This window comes from Blennius ocellaris (genome assembly GCF_963422515.1).
Source record: "Blennius ocellaris genome assembly, chromosome: 12".
Lineage (NCBI taxonomy): Eukaryota > Metazoa > Chordata > Actinopteri > Blenniiformes > Blenniidae > Blennius > Blennius ocellaris.
Window position 1 is genome coordinate 6,019,220 of NC_137661.1, and position 19,887 is coordinate 6,039,106.

Genomic DNA, 19,887 nt, shown 5'->3' on the forward strand with positions numbered 1-19,887 from the left:
TGGGGCATTGCCCCTCACTGCAGACGCTAGGGCAGCTGTTCCGGGTGTAGCAGGAAGTAGCTATATTTAATTAGATTCAACGCAATGATTACATGCTCCTCTGGAAGTGCGCTGTAAGGTGATCTGATATGTTGGCAGATGACTGTATTAGCAGTGACTGTATAAGGAGAAACAATGGGAGAGGGGACAGAGGGAGTGAAAAGCAGAGGCAGTCAGAGAGCGAGAGGCCATGTGCTTGTGAGAGGGGGGGACTCAGTGGCTGTTGAAACAGAATGGCAAAGCTGGGTGCTAAGCCCTTTTCTTGTGGTGCTCAGCCATTCAAAAAGCCATGGCTTTTATTCAGTGCCCGGTTCCAGCTTTTTCTACGCGACACCCAGGATGAACAAACAGGATTTCTGTGTGTTTGTGTGTGTGTTTTTGTGTGTGTGTGTGTGTGTGTGTGTGTGTGTGTGTGTGTGTGTGTGTGTGTGTGTGTGTGTGTGTGTGTGTGCGCGCGCACACGCATACTCGAGTCTTAATAGCATGTCTCATTTTCTGTTTGTGTGCATTATGCATAATGTGTATGCATTAGCATTAGTAAGTGTACAGTAGGAGTTTTTGTTCCCTTGTGTTTGAGTCCTGTTTGTTGAGTCAGCCATTGCTGACACACTAAATTGTCTGAAACCTGCTATTAGAGCTGTGAGGTAACTGCTAACGCACAATCTGACTGCACAGGCAGCACAATAGCTCATCTCCCATTGAACAGCAGCAGTGTGTGTGTGCGCGCGCGCGCGCGCGTGTGTGTGTGTGTGTGCGTGCGTGCGTGCGTGCGTTCAGTATCTCTGAGACACTAACCAGCGATTTCCCCTCCTACAAGCAAACACTCTTTCATTCACACAGGTGAATGTATGTGTGCACATGCAAATATCATTTTCGGCACTGCTGAAACACTTTCATTGAAATTCACAGGTCCCCAAGGACAAGGTGCTGCTATCACTGTCTCTATATATTTGGCCTTGGAATCTGTGCCGCTATCTTCTACAGTCTGTTGCCTGAACTATCGAGCTGTTATGAATGGATGCTTTGGTAAGCAAAGGGACAGCCGAGGAGAGTAGAGTGACGGAGGAGGACAGGAAGATAGAGGGGGAGGCAACAAGGGGAGTAGAGAAGGGAAAAGGACCAAAAAAAATGAGAGCGTAGGAAAACAGAAAATGATGGTACCGAAGACGACAATGGCTCCCTCGGCTGCAGTGAGGCAATGAGCAATAACAGTTCCCATTAGGCTGCATGTTAAACACAGACTCTTCAGGCAGACACATAACATACACAGGACGACACACACACACACACACACACACACACACACACACACACACACACACACACACACACACACACACACACACACACACACACACACACACACACACACACACACTCTTAGCCTCTGAGGGCCTCCACATGTCAGCATGCCAAAAACACAGTGGCAATGAAAGAAGCGCAGGGGCTGTGGGGAATACAAGAGAGCATGTACTCACTCTCCATCCTCTCCTCTCCCTCCTTTTGGTATTCTCTATGTTCTGCCCCCCCCCCCACACTTCTTTGTTACCTCACTGGCTCCTCTTTCTTTTTATTTCCAACTTGTCTGCTCTGCACCCCCGTCTCTTTTTGTTTCCATTTTAAATATCACATATTTGCTTGCACACTCATCTCTTATAACCATTTCTATCTTTCTTTCTTTGCTACTTTTCACCTTTTCATCCCCGTTTTCTACTTCTGGTCTTTCTGTACAAGACATACAAGCAATGTGTGTATGAATGAGCAGTGAATTGCTTTTTTTCTTTTTTTTCTTTTTCTTCTTTTGATTCACAAGCAGCCACACCCAAAGCTGGGAATCATTTTCTCTTTCCATGCCCACATGCCCCTCCCTGGTTTATCTTGACAAATAAACCCATATTCAGGAGTTACCCATTTTGTGCTCTTTTTTTCAGACAGGAAAGTACAATGCTGGCAATGCAGGAGATCCTTCATTCATTTTCTGTTATTGTCTCCGCCTGTCTTTCTTCATATCCTTTCTCCTTTCACCTAAACCAAATAGAGATTCGTTTTATGTCCTAACAGTATTTAAAAAGTTAATTGATAGACACACCCAGACTCTGGCTATGATATTTGTGAAATTCTAGCATCAGCATTGTCTTTATATCAACAAGGACCATCCCAAAAAGATGTCTCAGGTTTCAGGGAAGGACAAAAAGAATCTGTAGAAATGTCATGGACCTATTGATCACATATAGAGCCAGACTGATGCCTCACACAACCTTACTGGCACACTCAATGCACTACTTCATTAAGTCATCACAGAGGTTTGATCCTCACCTGTCACTATATTAGTTTTCCCCAACTAAGACTCTCAAATCCTTTAGAGGAGAAGAGGCATTAGGTGAAGTTCTGCTCGGAGACACACATACCAATGGTGTCTTCATGTCATAGCTGCGTTTTTTCCATTACACTGAATTTAATTGTAATTTTTAGGGGTCTTGACACCTTGTTTGAATTTCAAGTCTCTTGTAAGAACAAGACCTATTTCAAGACCAATTAGATCAAAATGTATCTGTCCCTCTTGTAGTTGACCTTTGAGGCACTTTATATTTATTAGTGGCTGGTTTGCCATTGTGTTCATTAGGCTTGTCCACTGAGGAGCTTTTGGAGTGGTTCGAGGGCTTGTCCAATGCAAAGCAGCAAATCAAAAGGTATCAGCAAAGCCTTATCTCATCAAAGAATTGACTCTACAAACTCACTTTTATGTTCCTGCAAATATTCATCAAAGTACATCAATTTTTAAAAATGTTTTTTTTTTGTTAAAATGGAAAAGTAACTGTTGGTATGCATCTGTGTTAAATGGTAAGAATGTTGGGAATGTGTGCAGCTTTTCATTGACAAAGTGCAAAATACTATGGAAAATGTGCTTCAATAACTTTCAATATTCATTTACATACAGCACATTTCAGAATAGCAACCTGTGCCTTTTTCCACACTCTTTCTGCTGAGGTGCCCTTGAGCAAGACTTTGAACCCTTGCATAAAGAAAGAATTGTCCCCGAGTAAAATGCATATTGCATAGTATGCATTAAAAATAGGTGTAGTTCAGGGATAATGAGAGAGCCGATGCTAAGATGTGGTGCTGCTCGGTGTGTCAAATAAGCTTTTTCGTAAAACTTTGAACTGTGCAACAACACGACTTCATGTGTTTGAATGTGCATTGTATTTGTTTGTCTCTCATCACCTCGGCAAATCAATGACGGCACATTGAGGTGGGAGTTAGGCTTTATTGTGCTTTAAATACAAATTGTATTCCAGGTATCGTGGGCTGAATTGAAAGTGACAGCTGAAGTTAGACACGCGAGCTCAATCACACGTAACCACATGCACACGTATAAGCAAATTGTGCTGTCGAGCTTCCTCGCTGCCTCTCACTAATACAAGCATAAACACGCGTACAAACAGTCAAAGGAGATCGGCATTTCCATATGTAGATCCTTGAGGTGAAAGCCAACCAGCGACTCACTTGCTTGTTTGCATTTTCTTTTTTTCAGTCGCAGTTGGCTGAGTCATTTGCCAGGAAATCGCACGATGGTATCTCAGCGTCTCGCACGGCGGCACACACTGCAAAACCCCCACCACTTTGCATTTAGAAACCTAATACTTGACTAGTGTTATGTTTAAACTGCGTTTGATGTTTGATTTTAATGGATGGAGGGAAAAAAAAACACAGAAAACTAAAACTGCGTTGTAAAATGCAGTAAAACGTTGTAAAACCTAGTGGGAGAGGTGTGCAGAATTTCCAGTAAAATTACTTCATTTATGGTCAAGTTTGAGGCAATGGTTTCCATGATAGGTGATGTAAACATCCTGTGTCCTTCGAGAAGCGGTGCCCATTTCACATCGGCAGGGCAATTCCCTTAAAGTAATCCTTTCAATTTGAGGAACACACCATTTGAAAATTAGATTGAAATGATAAATATGCCAAACAATCCATTGCTAAAATCAATGCTATACTATTAAACAATAGCTTGAGCTGCATGAGTGCGGAACGTGAAATTGTTTCCCATGATAGCTGTCTCCTCTACTGTAAATGAAGAAAAGTGTCTTCTCGGTATAAAGCACGTGGTCCGATGCAAAGCTTTCAGTGAGAGGTGATTTGAAGCCCCCGGCAGCCCTAATTAGATTTCAAATGGCAAGGCCAAACATTTCAGTGTCATAAATCTGTAGGGTCCGGGCTGACTCATCCACAGAAATATTTCACAAGGGAATAAACCCCAGCAGAGTTCTTGTCACACAGAAAGGCGTATCTGTTTAAAAAAAAAAAAAAGAAAAGGTCGCTCGGTCTTATCAAGCAAAGGCTAAGAACTGCACTATTAAGTCACGACAGTCGGCATCATCTGTCTTGTGGGAGCAGTACACACATGTGATGATAACTATGCACATGTTCAGTAAGAGTGGGGTGGGGGAGCAGAGACAGACAAAAAGATAAATGGCCATTGGAACAAAAGCTTTAACATTCCCCTCCGAGAGCAAAATGCTAAGTGCTGCTCTCACGGTATGGAAAATGAAGTGATAACTATATGGTCCAAAAGCTGAAAGTATTCAGCTGGAAACACGAGGTCTGTTCCTGTAAGTAAGTGTCTTTGGCCCGTGGTCGTTTATTTGTACTCGATAAGTAATTTACAGTATATCGTTTCATATAATTCAAAAGTAAGCAACTAATTAGAAAAAAAATACACATTGAATCCGAACTACAGAGATAAAATAGATAGAGCTCCTCTGAAGAAGTGGGCAAACAACACAGCTATGAATTCTTCTTGGACAAAAAACAAAAAACAAAAAGACTTGTCATCCAATAAAAACAAGCACAACAGTGCCTGTTTGAGTGTCTCTGTGCTGTTTTCCTTACAATTGTCGGAGGGGCTGTGAGTTATTCAGTAGCCATCCAAACACTGAGCTATTCAATGACAGTGTGAGACAATGAAGAATGCTGGATCTTAGCTTGTGGTTGGTTATTAACTAATTAGTGGAGGCAAAGTCATGCATCGTCCAATACTGATCATGAGATGATTTGAGAATTCCAGCCAATACGTTGATTCTTTTAACATAATGTTTCTCTGCTAAATTGACTCAAGCACTACGTCATCTTGTTTACTATTACACTGTTGCTGCTTGATCCAGAAATGGAATGGCTGTAAATCTAGTTTCTTATAGAGGAAAAGCAAAGCTTTCTATTGACAATGCAAATAATTGTGGTTAAAACTTTTTTTTTAAGGTAGTATTTATGTATTTAAAAAGATGACTCTGTACTTGTACTTCAGTATGATTTGACATCAATAAATATATTTGTGATTGAGCACAATTTAAGGTTGCACTGGACTAAAACCCCCCAGAACTTCCACCTCAGACTTCAGGAGATGAAGAGGCACAATAGCAACGCAGCACAGTTTTAGGCAGATCGTTTTAGAAGACTAAACATCCAGGCGAACATGCACATACTCATTCAAACACATGTCTGCTGACATGTATTCACACACAGCGAGGCACACCTGGTTTTGTAGACAGCTGCCCTCGGGGCTACCTGTTCGTCAGATCCTCTGTGCTTTGTAATTAGTCGAGCAAAAAAGGGATAGGGAGGGGTAAAGGGAGCGGGAGACGAGAAAAAGACAGGGAGAATGGGCGAGGGAGAAAGAGAGCAAGAATAGGGAGGTGGGGAGGGAGACAAAGAAGTCCATTCCAGTGGCAGTACAGGAACTAGACCAGACTTCATGAGCCCTTGAAAGAGGCAATGCCCTCCTTGGTAGACATACACGTTCTCACACACACATGCACACGCTCTTATATGTAATTTCAAATAGCAGCTGCACAGTCTTAATGTGCTCCTTGCTACGATCAAAGCTCTTTTTCTCTTTTTTTTTTTCTTTCTCGAACTTCTTGGCCCCGCTTTGCTTTTTTCCCCAAAGTTTCCAACAACAACAAAAAAAAGAGAACATGGTTGTTTTTGTTTATTTATCACAACGTTGCAGCATCACCAGGCAAGAGCTGCCAGTTAGAAACAGCCTCTGGAGACACAATGGGAAAGGCAGACAGAGAAAAAAAAGGACCATGCTGTCCAAAAAAAAAGCGTTTAGCCTCAAGGTATATTTGTCACAAGAAAACAATTAAGGGAAGGGTTCCATTGATAAACCCATGGGGTGAACATTTGATTTCATCAAACTTCCTTATTGGTATTGATCATACCGCGCGCGGGGGAGGGGGGGGGGGGGGGGGGGGGGGGTGTATGTTAACAAATAAAATGAAAGTGAAATACAGAAAGATACTTTAAAAGATAATTTCCAAAGCACTGGAGATGTTAGCACGTGCACACACACACACACACACACACACACGACACCACACACACACACGACACTAACCTCTTGTGTGACAGCCATTGTGGGATGACTGACAGTGAGTGGTAGCAGGACGGAGTGTGTGTGTCCCCGCATGTGTATGTCCTAATGGGGAGGGGTTGTCATGGGAGGCGAGTCCGTTCAGGAATTCCTCAGAGGAATCAACTCCTTGGCTTGTCCATGTCGCAGCAACCAATTACCGTGACTGTGAGTGTGTGTGTGTGTTTGGGGGGGTGCTGAAGGGGATGTCTTGCCATAAAATGGAGGGGACTTCTCCTAATCATCGCCCTCTGGCCCCACACAAAGGCAAAAAGACTGCTCAGATGATTTGAATTTGAATGGCATCTCTCCTCCTGCTCTCCTTTTTTTTTCTTCCTGTGTCCCTCTTCCTCTTTCTCTGCCTCAGCTTCACATCGGACAACAAAAGTGAAGCCAACAATGATAGCTCACAAAGCAATCAGGCTAATAGCGCTAATAAGTTGAGCGTGGGGTCCTCGCTCTCAGTGTTGACACTTTTCACTGTTTCTGTGGCTAAACAGAGGCTCAAGTGTTTGGCAACCAGACAGCATAGTATTTTAATGGAGTGGCCGCCCCATGCCAGGTTGCCATGTGCTTCGGCTGTTTGACTGAGGAAGAGCACAACAAAAGGAACTCTGAGAAGAGGTGGGCAGAAGATAATTAACTAGTGGAGAAGCCTGAAGGGAAGGATTTTTGGGAAAGGAATCACTTATGGGTCTCACGTCCGTTTTTTTTTTTTTTTTCCATTTCACAGTGTCCTGATTTTTGGGGCTGGATACAACATTGTACTTTTAAGATGCACTTTTAGGAGAAAAGTCATCCAACTGGAGGCTGTCACTTCTAGAAAAAGCATTTATTTTGCATTTCAAACAAGTTCATGTTGCTGTTCAGTGTGTCTGTGATGTTAATATCTCCAAGGCGGCCATGGCATATAGTATTTTTAAGTTGTCATCCGAAAGAGTCACACATAAAGCATGCCGCTCTTGAAAGTAGTTGCGGCAAGATCTGAGTGCAATCCTGCGTCTGTGTGCTCCGCGCGACCCGCGGACTTAGCCCTGTGAAACAACTACACATTCCTCTTTCTCAATAATAGTCTCTCTTTCTGTTTCCTCCTTCAGTTCCACTCTTTTTTTCGTTCTTTCAAGAAGTCTGCCTGTTTGAACAAAGACATATTTTAAGAGGCTTCTCTGGCTGCTATGTGTGCATGTGCGAGTGTGCACTATTGTTTCTGTATGTGTGTGTGTGTGTGCGTGTGTGCGTGTGTGTATTTGTGTGCATGTATGTGGATGCGGCTATAGGGACGAATACTGCAGTGCCCTCCACTGTTATTAGGCCTGCCCTGTCATTACGGGATTAAAGTGTAGGGTTGTTTTTTTTTTTCTTTTCTTTTCTTTGTGTGTGTGTGTGTGTGTGTGTGTGTGTGTGTGTGTGTGTGTGTGTGTGTGTGTGTGTGTGTGTGTGTGTGTGTGTGTGTGTGTGTGTGTGTGTGTGTGTGTGTGTGTGTGTGTGTGTGTGTGTGTGTGTTTACCTGCTTGTACGTGCGTGTAAGCACTTATTTCCCTGCGTTATGATCTCCCCAAGCTTGTTTGTATTCCTACAAGTTTTCTCACACGTTGTGAGCAGGCGGGGCAAACAAATGTCACTGCCATTTCCCCCTGTTGTTGTTATGATAATCCCAGGTACATTTGACCTCTATCATAAGTAGCACTTTACCAAAGCAATCCTCAGGTTTCTCAAACATTCCCTGGCTAATTGAATCCTCTCCTTAAGCAGTGGGAGATTGAAAAGCAGTCCCTTGTACATGGCAGGTCACATCCATCATTGCACAGCTTGAAAACACAATAAGAACAAAGAATGGGATTAAATAGCCTTCCACATTTCTGTTTCCTGTTACATAGATATCTTCCACGTCCATGTTTTTCAGCCAGTGTGTGTGTGTGTGTGTGTTTTGCAGCAGAGAATCAGGATCTTACTTTGACAGATTTCAACACTTTTCCAACCTTTTCCTCTTTATTTTTTCAAACTTCCTGGATTTAAAATAGTAAAATGGAAGTTATCGTGCTAAAAGGCAAGCAAACGTTTTCTTTGTACAGGGCAAGGTCTTATATGTTCATAGTAGTGGTTTCTACCCTAACTTGTCCTTCTGGTTTCCTTGTTGTCTCGTTCCCTTTTTTCTCACACAAGCCCATTAGGCAAGCTGCCAGTGTGGTCTTAGAAGCTTTTTGAGGTTGTTTGCTTTAAAAAAAAAAAAAAATACCTCTCTCTCTTTAATCTGTCTCACTCCGGCTACCTCTTGTCCTTTATCATCTATATAGCCTACGTCTGTCGGTTTGGCTCCAAAAGCGGTTGTTTTGTGCGACAGCATGCAGCACTTCATTTTCTGGTTTGTTTTGTGTTTGTGTTTTCTCTGCTCCATGGGAATTTGAATTTGTTATGCAGTCCTGAATATTGCGATACGCTTGTATTACCTTATTTGTTATTTACACACAAATAGTGCGCAGGAACAAATAAGAAAAGAAAATATTCACATGCACTCACACACACACACACACACACACACACACACACACACACACACACACACACACACACACACACACACACACACACACACACACACACACACACACACACACACACACACACACACACCCATGCTGACAAATGACTGATAGGGGAGCGTCTGGGTTAGGTCGGGGTCATCCAGTGCTTTGGCTCTGGCCCATTGATTCAGGATTGGCGCTCCACTTTGGACACAATACAGGGCTTTTCACCATGCTTACACACACACACACACACACACACACACACACACACACACACACACACACCAATTGCCCTCTGTCACAGACACACCAATACACTGTCATGCAACACAATCCTGTTCTGGTCAGACAATGCAGATTCACAGAGAGAGGCGGGGCTACTGGTGCACACGCTCTCCCGACTGTCCAAACCACTGAGTCAGGCTGCACAGGTGCTTGTGTGTGCACACACACAAACACACACACACACTTTTTGCATATCCCTTTTTGTATTCTGTGCTTCTCGTTCTCTCCATGGTATTCTCAGGTTCCTCTCACTTTTCCTCCTTGTCTGTCAATGTGTTTCACCATGTTGTCACTTTCAGCAAGGTCAGCTCTAATGACAATCCAGCCTGCCGTGCACAAAGCCCAGTTGTAATAATAAAAACCAGAGAGGTGCATCGTTTTTGCCACACCGGCTTTTCTACCTGCGTAGCTGTCATCAACAAGTCCCAAATCATACACTGTCACAGTATGAGTCAGGGGGAAGTCCTGCAGCTAATATGCACTGGCATATTTTCCGAGATGAAAACACACGTCAGCCCTTATTTGCTAGACTGACAACTCTGGTGTGTGTCTGGTTATAGAGACAGCGCTTTGCAAGAGCAGATTGCATTGGTGATTTGTTTTGAAGCATTAACAGGATCAGAGCAGGGACGATATTGGAGCCTGACAGAGGTGAGAAGGATGGCACTGTTTGTGACAAAGGCTGCGAGATGGATTTGACCCTGTGCTGCTGTGCGTACATGACATTCACGTTCGTTCTCGGAACTCCGCTCTCAGACAGACTGTCCTCAATGCACGGGCCAGCTCACAACCAAGCTGTCAGACTATTTTCCTTCAGGGAAATGAGCATAAATTACATATGGAAATCTTGAGTGTGTGTGTGTTCAGATGGGAAGATAACTTCCTTTTGGCTGGAGCTCTCTTGGATGTCGTACGAGTTCAAAAAGTGCACGTACCTGTCACAGATACCACCATTGAAAGTCTGGAGGGGTGGAGGTCAATGGGAATTTTGAGCGGCTGGAGCATGCTGCCTGTACATTCAGTCATAATTCATCACTTTGCATTTCTGATGCTCACAGATGCAGCTATGGTAATAGTAGATATTCGGGAAAAAATGGATGCAATGAAAAAAATGTTTAACCCCAGTAACATATGCTTCCATCTTACATTTGGGAAAACCATCAGGAAACTGAAAAATGATTTGTTTTTAGCAGTTTTTTGAGTAGTGGGATTTTTTTTTGTTTCCCCTTGCAACCAAGATGGTTCACTTGAACATGTTGCACTTGCTTCCATGACCAGGAACAAGTGTGCTCTCATTTTCAGGCTCCACTGTTTCATCATCTTTTACTATCTTGTAGAACAGCACAGTGGTTGAGATAATAATGGCGACTGCATATTGTGCCTTGAGCGCCAGGCAGTAAAACACATTTATGGTCCTCCGTCTCTGCTCTGACGAAGGTGGCATCTTTGGCAGCAGAAACAAGAGAGTGCAAAGTGGAGAGGGCAAAAGGGATTTGTTTCCTGTTAAAGTTTTTTTTTTTTTTTTTCACCTCTGTGCATACTTTTACATGTGTATCAAGAATTTGGCGACAAAACTATATAATGTTTCAATGCTCAAGTATTGACGTGGAGTGAATCCAAATGAAGCAAACTGACCTTTTTTCCCCTTTAAGAGCTTCACTTTTGTTACATTTATGGCCTCGCCTTCATTCTGGCATTCTGGTGGGTTGTATATCTTGTGGGGCAACATGATACTAACCATATGTGTGTGTGAAAGTGTTATCAAGTGAGCTTATGAGTCTCACACCCTGTGGGAAGCGGAACTGCTTGTCGGTGAGACTTGATGTTTCCTTTCCCTTATTTGAAACAAGCGTCTAATTGAGACTAATCGTCCAAATATGAAGTCACAATAAAATGTCTCACAACATCTTTCACCTCAAGTGACTGACTCACTCACCTGAAATCGTTGGATCTTTGTTTCCACACATGTACAGCCCCTTCTTTGTCTAATTGAACTGAATTTTGCTCGAAGCCTGTCCTTTCTGCCGGGATATTCATCCTGTTATCTGAGACAAGCTTCGGTTAAAGCCTCTTATCGGCTCCTGGGATCATTTTACAACTTTTATGACAGTGTTGTAAAACTATTGAAAGTTCTATTGATCTCTCCGGTCTCCCTGTTCCTCTTTGTCTGACCTGATTGTTTTTCTCTTTGCTTCCGTTCACAGAGACGTTGATGGACACAAAGTGGGCCACAACGGAATTAGCCTGGACTGCACACCCTGAGACTGGGGTGAGTTTACTGAATATTTTGGTGGCAACATTTTTGTGTGAAAAATCAAGGCAGATGCATGAATGGAGACACAAGTGGTGAATTCAAACACGCATACGTACATACTACATTTATGAATTGATGTGGAAATGCAATGAGCTACACATTATTACCATCGAGTTACTGTTCAGGATATGACGCCACTCAACTGGATAGCCATGCTTATCAGTGAGCAGATAAAAGACTTGCCGCAATCTAAATTCACTGACCCTCCCAGTCACATAAGTTCTTTCCCTCCTGCCTCAGTGCACTTCAAACATGTGAAAGGCATCCATTTTCTTGTGAATTAACCTTTTAAACACTGAAATATTTCTGGACTTTGACCCAGTGCATGTCAGGGCACCCATATCTCCTTCACATGAGTGCCAGTGACAGCCTCATCTTGCTTTTCCCATGTGGTCTTTACAATGGGCTAAGGAGGAGTAAAAAGAGGCCTGACCCCTCCTCAGCTGTACTTCAAAGACCACCAACACTCCTCCCCACGCCTTTGTGTGGTTCTTTGACTTGGCACTTGCTTTTTGAATGGTAGGCCCCCATGTATATATATTTATTGTATTTCTACTCAATTACACTTCCAGGAAAATTCCTCCTGAGCTCTTCGTTGTCACCCACCCTCCTTATTCTCAATCCCTGTCCTTCAAAGTCACGAAATAGTAACCGAGCCAGACGCTGCAAGCCACATGAAAAACCCCTTCGTAGCCTGCCATGCTCTCTTTCTACGTCCCCCATCCCTCCTCCCATCTGTCCATCTTCCTTGTCTCCCTCTGCCCCTGGTTCTATTATTAAGATAAAATGCAGCACTGGTGCTTGAACCAGCTAAAAACACTGGGGGCCTAAAAACTCCTCCCAGTTTCTTTTCCCAATAGAACCTCCAACAGATGCTCCCTTTCAAGAGATGTACATACAGTGGCAAGCCTTTTCCACTACAGATTTCCCACATTAACAATTAAAAGGGTTGAGATGTGTTTTTTGTTTTTTTTCAACTTCTTGGTTCGCAGCAGGATATGCCATAGAAGGTTCTTGTTTCTCTGTAGTTACCATAGCTTTCCTTCTTTGGCTTATCCAACCTTTTTAGTTTCCTTGTACAATAAACAGACACATGCATGCATGTACACACACACACACACACACACACACACACACAGAATATTTCCTGTTGTACTGTGTCTATATTAATAGACATTCTATTGCAGTTTTTCTTTTTTTACGGGGGTTGGCGGTGATGGGCTATGATCTCTCAGTGCTGCAATGGAAACAATGCAGGTTGTTTTAGTTAAGGGTGATGAGTGTTTAAGAGGGATTGATGCTGTGACTGGGATGACTAACAAAGCAGTAAACTCCAAGTTTGAGGGGAGGAGGAATGCAATAAAATATTTGGTCAAATACCACAAAAAAGTGCAACAAATGCAGTGGATGAGAGAGAGAGAGAGAGATGGAGAGAAAGAGAGAGAGAGAGAGAGAGAGAGAGAGAAAGAGAGAGAAATCGATTTCTAAAAAAATAAACATTTAGGAAGCGAGCCACCAACAAACAGTAAACACATTCACACAAATATACTGTCCAGTTAAATCTGATTCTGATTTATTTCAGTCAGGTTTCAAAGTTACACAGAAAATACACTTTTATGTTTAATGAGTAATTGTCTTGAAATACTATACTACTGTGTTTTATTTTGTGTGATGTTATCACACGTATGTTTTCTTGTTCTTTGACCTCTTTTCTTGACCTGAAGGTTTTTTTTCAAGGATTCTGTCTTCTCTGGTTGTGTACCTTGTAGCCTTTATGCAAGAAACCCCTCTGTGGCTTGGTATTTGCAATCATGTGCACATTCATCTCAACCAGCACTTTAGCTGTTCAAGGTTGTTTACAAATTATACGTTTATTGTATCTTACACATCTATGTCAACCAATCATATTATTTATCTTCTAAACCATATGGAGAATAAAGGGGAAACTCCACATTTTGTAAGAAGGACTTCCCTCAGGCCTGGCATGATACTCTGAGGGCTGTTTTATCATAATAAACCTACAGACCAGCTTTGATTACTTTTTGGGATAATAATGATTGTTGGTGCATCGGTGATTCCTTCACATACCCCTAGCGTGTTAAAACATGTTATAAACAAAAGAAAAGTTCCTTAAAATGATCCCTCCTGAGCCTCTTTACTTCAACAACTAACAGTGACATTAAGGGTGCAATTTCATAGTGGTCTTGTTGGAATATCAGGTTTTTTATGTCAATATGTCAATAAAGGTTTACATTGAGTTCTGTAAAAGTGATGCTCACATTTAATTTATAACAAGTTAGAGACTGAAATGAAAGTTGTCAAGACAGACCATCAGGAGTGTCTTGGGGAAAGTTTTACCTCACTTTTGTATCTGTCCCCTTGATCTGAAGAGTCAGAGCTTTGCAAAAATGATGCACTTGGTCACAGGTGGAGGTGCATCACAGAAGCTTTGTTTGTTGTTATTCGATAGCAAAATGTGACGGTTTGATTAAACGGGGCACGATAGGGTGGAAATAAGGTGGATCGCCAATCTAACGTAACGATTCATCTCGCTGAAAATCAATGCCAAGAAACTTGACCCTTTCTCACACGACCTGCTTAATTCATTCAAGCTTGGTAAGCAGGCACTCAGAGTGTTTGCCCACTGGTGCATGTCTTGAGGAGATGACCTCTGTCGAAATACACACATACGCAAACAGACACACACACACACACACTTGGCTGCATTGCTCTTTTGCAGAAAGTGATTTATTACACTGAACTAAATACCCATTGACACCTCATGCTTTTAGTCATTCCATTGACCTGGCTGGTGATTATTGATTCCCACTGGTCGCTTGCTCCTTCTCTCTTGCTCTCATCAGGCCATCATTTTAATACCACAGCCAAACTACACCCATTTCCCTGCTCTCTCTCTCTCTCTCTCTCTCTCTCTCTCTCTAGCCTCCCGGGCCTTAGATGAATAGCCTTGTCTCCACCACATCCATATCACAGCCTTAATTAAGACGCTCGGAGCTCTGATGGGAAACAACTGGCTCTAAAGCATAAATTGTTTCCTGTTTACCACACTTTTAAGAAGAGCAACATTCTCAAGCAAACTTGGATCCCAAGAGTGCAATCATTAACAATTCTAACATTTTGTTGAAGCGATATCTTGGAACATTCAAAAAAAAAAAAAAGCAATCCTTTAATGATGGCCTAAGTGTGTGTGTGTGTGTGTGGGGGGGGGGGGGGGGGGGGGGGTGGCGGCGACTGAGAAAGAAACATCACGTTTTCAAGAGTTCACAGGTTTACTAAGAAAGTGAAACAATTATAATTAGTATATAATGGAGAAGCAATGTACAATACCTTGTTGCTTATTACTGTTTATTGTTTTCATACATATTGCCTTTGACAGTCTCTGCATTCTTGGGCCTTGTATTAAACACTTTGAATCACAGTTGGATTTGGAAGATGCAGTACAATTAGACTTATCCAGTCTCACTTCAGATAAAAAAAATAAAAAAGTACAACCAGTCTATTGTTTGAAAGGAAAGGAAAGGAGAGCAGATCCCTCTGCATGCATAGACGTATTATACACACAGGAATTGCTGTTTGAAGTGAAATAATTTAATCATAGTGTCCTCATTCCAGATTGAAGAATGCATTAGATTATCGTGTCTCTAAGCAAAGCTTTTATAGTCAAGTTTGCTTGCACTCATTTAATGGAGCTCGTAATCAAAGTTTAGAAAATGTAATCCCATTTTATCCTGAGTAATTCACCCCCTGGGTACTGTTGTAGCATTGAAAGATGTAGAAGAGTGTAAAAACAGAAAAGCATGAAGGTTAACTGGCGCCTTTTTCCTGCCTTTATTAGAGGACGTTGCAGTCATTGCTCTATAATTGAAGCGTAATTGGTTGTGAAGCCGAATGGCTGCTACTTCCAAACAGATATGAGGTAAACATGCAGCGGTGGCTCAGTGGTGAGGAGGTGACAGGTTGCTGTAATTGTGATGAATTTGGAGTCCTTGTCCCCGGCTTTTCGCTACACTGATCAGAGATGAACGCGTCATCATGAGGAAAGCAAGAGGAGGGAACATACCACGAGTGAAAATCTTCTGATGGCTTTGATTTTTTTTTTTTTTTTTTTTTCATGTTTCGGTCACAACCTCTGCCCTTTTGTTTTTCGTCCTTTCTGCATATGTCATGTTAGTTAATATAACTGATTGAGTACAATTATGGAGGTTATGCAGGTAGATTGTACATTGGGGGATTGGTTGAATGTTTATTGCACAAATCAAAATATTTATGTGTGAACTTACATGAGTACCTTGCAAATATATCAACATACATGTACAACCTCTGATTTGTTAACGTTCCTCACCTTCTTTCTTTTCAGTGGGAGGAAGTGAGTGGCTATGATGATGCCATGAACCCCATTCGGACATACCAAGTCTGCAATGTACGTGAGGTCAACCAGAATAACTGGCTACGCAGTGACTTCATCCCACGGAAAGATGTGCTGCGGGTTTATGTGGAGATGAAATTCACAGTACGCGACTGCAACAGCATTCCCAATATACCGGGTTCCTGCAAAGAGACCTTCAACCTTTTCTACTATGAATCTGATTCGGACTCAGCCACAGCTACCAGCCCTTTCTGGATGGAGAACCCTTACGTGAAGGTGGACACCATTGCCCCAGATGCGAGCTTCTCGATGCTTGAGTCTGGACAGGTGAACACAAAAGTCCGAAGTTTCGGGCCACTGTCCAAAGCCGGCTTCTACTTGGCCTTCCAGGACCTTGGAGCTTGTATGTCACTCATCTCAGTGAGAGTGTTTTACAAGAAGTGCTCCACCACAATCGCCAACTTTGCAGTATTTCCAGAAACAGCCACTGGGGCTGAGGCTACGTCGTTGGTCATTGCTCCAGGAACTTGTGTCCCTAATGCCTTGGAGGTGTCAGTGCCGCTGAAGCTGTACTGCAATGGAGATGGAGAATGGATGGTTCCTGTTGGAGCCTGCACCTGCTCAGCTGGGTTTGAACCCGCCATGAAGGACACCCAATGCCAAGGTGAATATTTTCACTGCAGATATTTTTACACCAGTCCAAGATTTCATTACTCTTGCTTTGTGATGGTTGATTAGGATTGTAGATGTACAAGGCTCAAGCTTTATTGTATGCGTACCTAGAAGCTAATTATTGTCTAGGAGGGGATTTCCTTATGACGATCAATAAAATGTCCCATTATCATGGAAGAGAAAACACTCATTTGCATATCAGGCACCTAGTATTTGAAAGTCATATGCAGTGTGAATCATAATGAGTAAGTAATAAGGGGTCAAAGACTTTCTGAAGGGCGTTTCCTCCAGACAAATGATTGCCATGGACATGTAATGATTGTTGGAAAGATTGAATCTAAATTGTTTCAGCTACAGGTTATAGTTTTGATTGCTAGACATTCCTGCTTTCGCATTTTCTGTGGGCCATTTTTTCATCTCGTTTTCTTTGACACATTAATCCAGTGATTACAAGGTAGAATAGTGCGCTCGAAATGACACTGTCAGATGGTGGCTGTTCACTACACCGACCTTCATTTTGCCCTGCAGCTGGTTCGTAAATAAATGGAAATACAGGTTAGGCTGTCTATTTATAAAGGCAGGGAGGCGAATGGACCCAGGTCTGATGGAAAACATGGCAAGTTCACAGAGGTTGGGAGAAAGGTGAGTTTCAACAGCAAGGTCTCGACTGAAATGGAGTGTAGGTGACAGCAGGAGAGGAGTGAAGGATAAATGGCATATGTGTGTGTTTGCTGAGGGGAATGGGGGTGTAAAATTAGGCCCAGAGTGTGGAGGTCAAATGGAAAGAGCAGCGTCAGAGAGAAAGAGCTGGCAGGGTTATTGATCAACAGGGCTGATCGCAAGGTGTCTGTTCCATCTTCAGTTTTGTGTGTCACCCTCACTGGCTGTGGATAAATATGTGGATTGGAGAAACATTTTCTTTAATATCCATACTTATGATGAGGCCTGGTGGATATTTTACCTTGGCAAGTTTTTGGAAAACTCTGAATACTGAATACAAATGTGTGTAGTATGTTTGAGAAAGGAGAAGCCTGGTGTTCAAAGAGTTATTTGTTTGTTCCTGCCAGCTCAAGGTTAAAGCCCTGGTGAATGGATCCTGATAAAATGTTCTCTAATCAGTGGAAACCACATGGGATGAATCTCCCTCTCTTCCTATTTTCTCACACTCCCTCTTCTCAAGTAATGTTGTCTTTTCTCTCCATTCCCACTCTTTTCTTCCACGCTCTCTTCTCATCCTTTCATTGTGACACCTCTCAGCTTTTCTGTTCCCACTCCAACAAGCAGCGCATCCTCCAGCGGTTTCTTTCTCACTTCTCGTCTTCACTTATCCAACTCTTTCCTAATCTGAAGGCCGTTTCTCTCATTAATGAGCCACTAGAGTTACAGTAGTGTGTCAGCATTAATATTAATCGATGAGCATTTATTTATTATTTTTTTGCTTTTCTTTCATTTGTTGTGCATTTTTCACTCTCAGTATTCCTTCATGCCTCGCATTTCACAATTTCAGATTCCATTAAATTTAACTTCTAAAGGGTGTGTGTGTGTGTGTGTGTGTGTGTGTGTGTGTGTGTGTGTGTGCGTGCGTGCGTGCGTGCGTGCGTGCGTGCGTGCGTGCGTGCGTGCGTGCGTGCGTGCGTGCGTGCGTGCGTGCGTGTGTGTGTGTCTGGGGGGGTTAGCATGGCTGTTTATACCTCTTCAATGTCCCTTTTCTTTTCTCTCCTATTGTTTCTCTTTCTTTCAGTCTCTCATAGTTCCTTTAAGGCGAAATTTTAAAAACAAATGGAAGTGGACGCCCAAATCATTCTGTGGAAGTGATTGATCACACTTTCAAGCATTTTTGAAAAAACAAAAATCCTCCAAAATGAATTTTCTCTCAATATCTTCACATAAGTTATTGGACAAAAGTTAATGTTTTATCCTTTGTGGGTTAATCTGTACAAAGCCGATTGGACGACCTTAAGTTAACTTGCATGGATTCTGATACCTTTGTCGCACCTGATAAATCTGGAGGTCATTTCCTGTCTGTTTATCACAAAGTTCTTCTTATTAGCCTGTGCAGTGGATGGCTCTGATTAATGATGGAAGAACAAATACACTCAGTGCTAATGTACACGGTGAACTGCTGGTGTGCTAATATTGAACTTTCAAAGACAGGGAAAACAGCAGAGGCAGTAAATGGTGTGCTGCAGATTCAGCCTCCAGTCGTGGCTCTTTTCAACCAGGAGCATTTCATCGGAACAAAGGGGCTGTATTGATAATTAATAATTCGAGGAACAAACATTGCAGTGCGTCCTTGACACTGACAAGCTAACATACTGGTGGGTCAGCTCATAAACTGGCCCATATAAACTTCCCTTGTCTTACCTGCTCTTGTTTTTTTCCCCTGCTTCTTTTCTTTTTATTAAGGCAGCAGCACTCATTTATCTTTTAACAAGACAGTTTATATAAGGTACATAGCGTGCCAAAGTATTCTGGAGCTCAATGCTGCTGTCAGTGTTTCCATGCTTGTCTGTTACTTATAACCCAAGTCCCAAACCTCCAAACAACAGCTATAAATGGAGAGGCAGAGTTTTCAAAAGCAAGCACTGTTTTTATCAGATTATCCAGGCTTCGTGTCATCAAAGGCGAGTTCAGGTAAAACTCTTCTGGTGTTGCATTCCGGTTCATAGCGACTTTGAGGTAAAGATAGTGCATGCATACTTATGAAGGAAAGACACTCAATGCATTCATGTGGCTCGGCACGCTGTTTCATTGCTCAGTCATTGTCAGAGTGTTTACACATTGGCATGTGGTGTGTGTGTGCTTTCCGAATCCCGGTGTGTATGTTTTTCATATAACTCAGAATTCAGTCAACAGCAGCCTGTGTTTCGGTTATAAGGGGTTGAGTATGTAATTTGTGTTGACAGTGTCCTCCTGCGAGCATGGATACATGCTGCTCAGAAGCCCCTCTCTTTTTTTCTTCAACAATTTGTTGAAAATTCACTCATCGCATGCAATAAAAACATGCAATTTAGAACACAAAAACAAATGAGACACATGAAGACATAAGCATAGGCAGACATTAAACTGTATCAGTTCATTTTTACCATACAACTTGGATAGGGTTTCAAATGTAGGCCTTTCAACAAAAAATGTGTAATTAAGGTTTACACGTCCTGCTGTTACTGCATGCATACTAAATATGTACGAGACAGGTAGCAAATGATAATTTTTTTTAAATTAAATTGTAACATCAAATTCTGCCAAATTCAGT

At 42.3% G+C, this 19,887-nt stretch overlaps 1 protein-coding gene across 4 annotated transcripts in view; it reads left to right on the plus strand.

Annotated features, from left to right (window-relative positions):
* Nucleotides 1-19,887, plus strand: part of ephb3b (eph receptor B3b) — a gene marked incomplete at its 5' end in the record, with an annotated part of 58,708 nt that overhangs the window by 17,189 nt on the left and 21,632 nt on the right. For all 4 annotated transcript variants that reach the window (XM_080505918.1, XM_080505915.1, XM_080505916.1 and 1 more), the window contains 2 exons: nucleotides 11,466-11,530; nucleotides 15,954-16,626. In XM_080505918.1, the coding sequence (XP_080362044.1) occupies nucleotides 11,466-11,530; nucleotides 15,954-16,626 (738 nt within the window). The remainder of the gene's footprint in view (nucleotides 1-11,465; nucleotides 11,531-15,953; nucleotides 16,627-19,887) is intronic.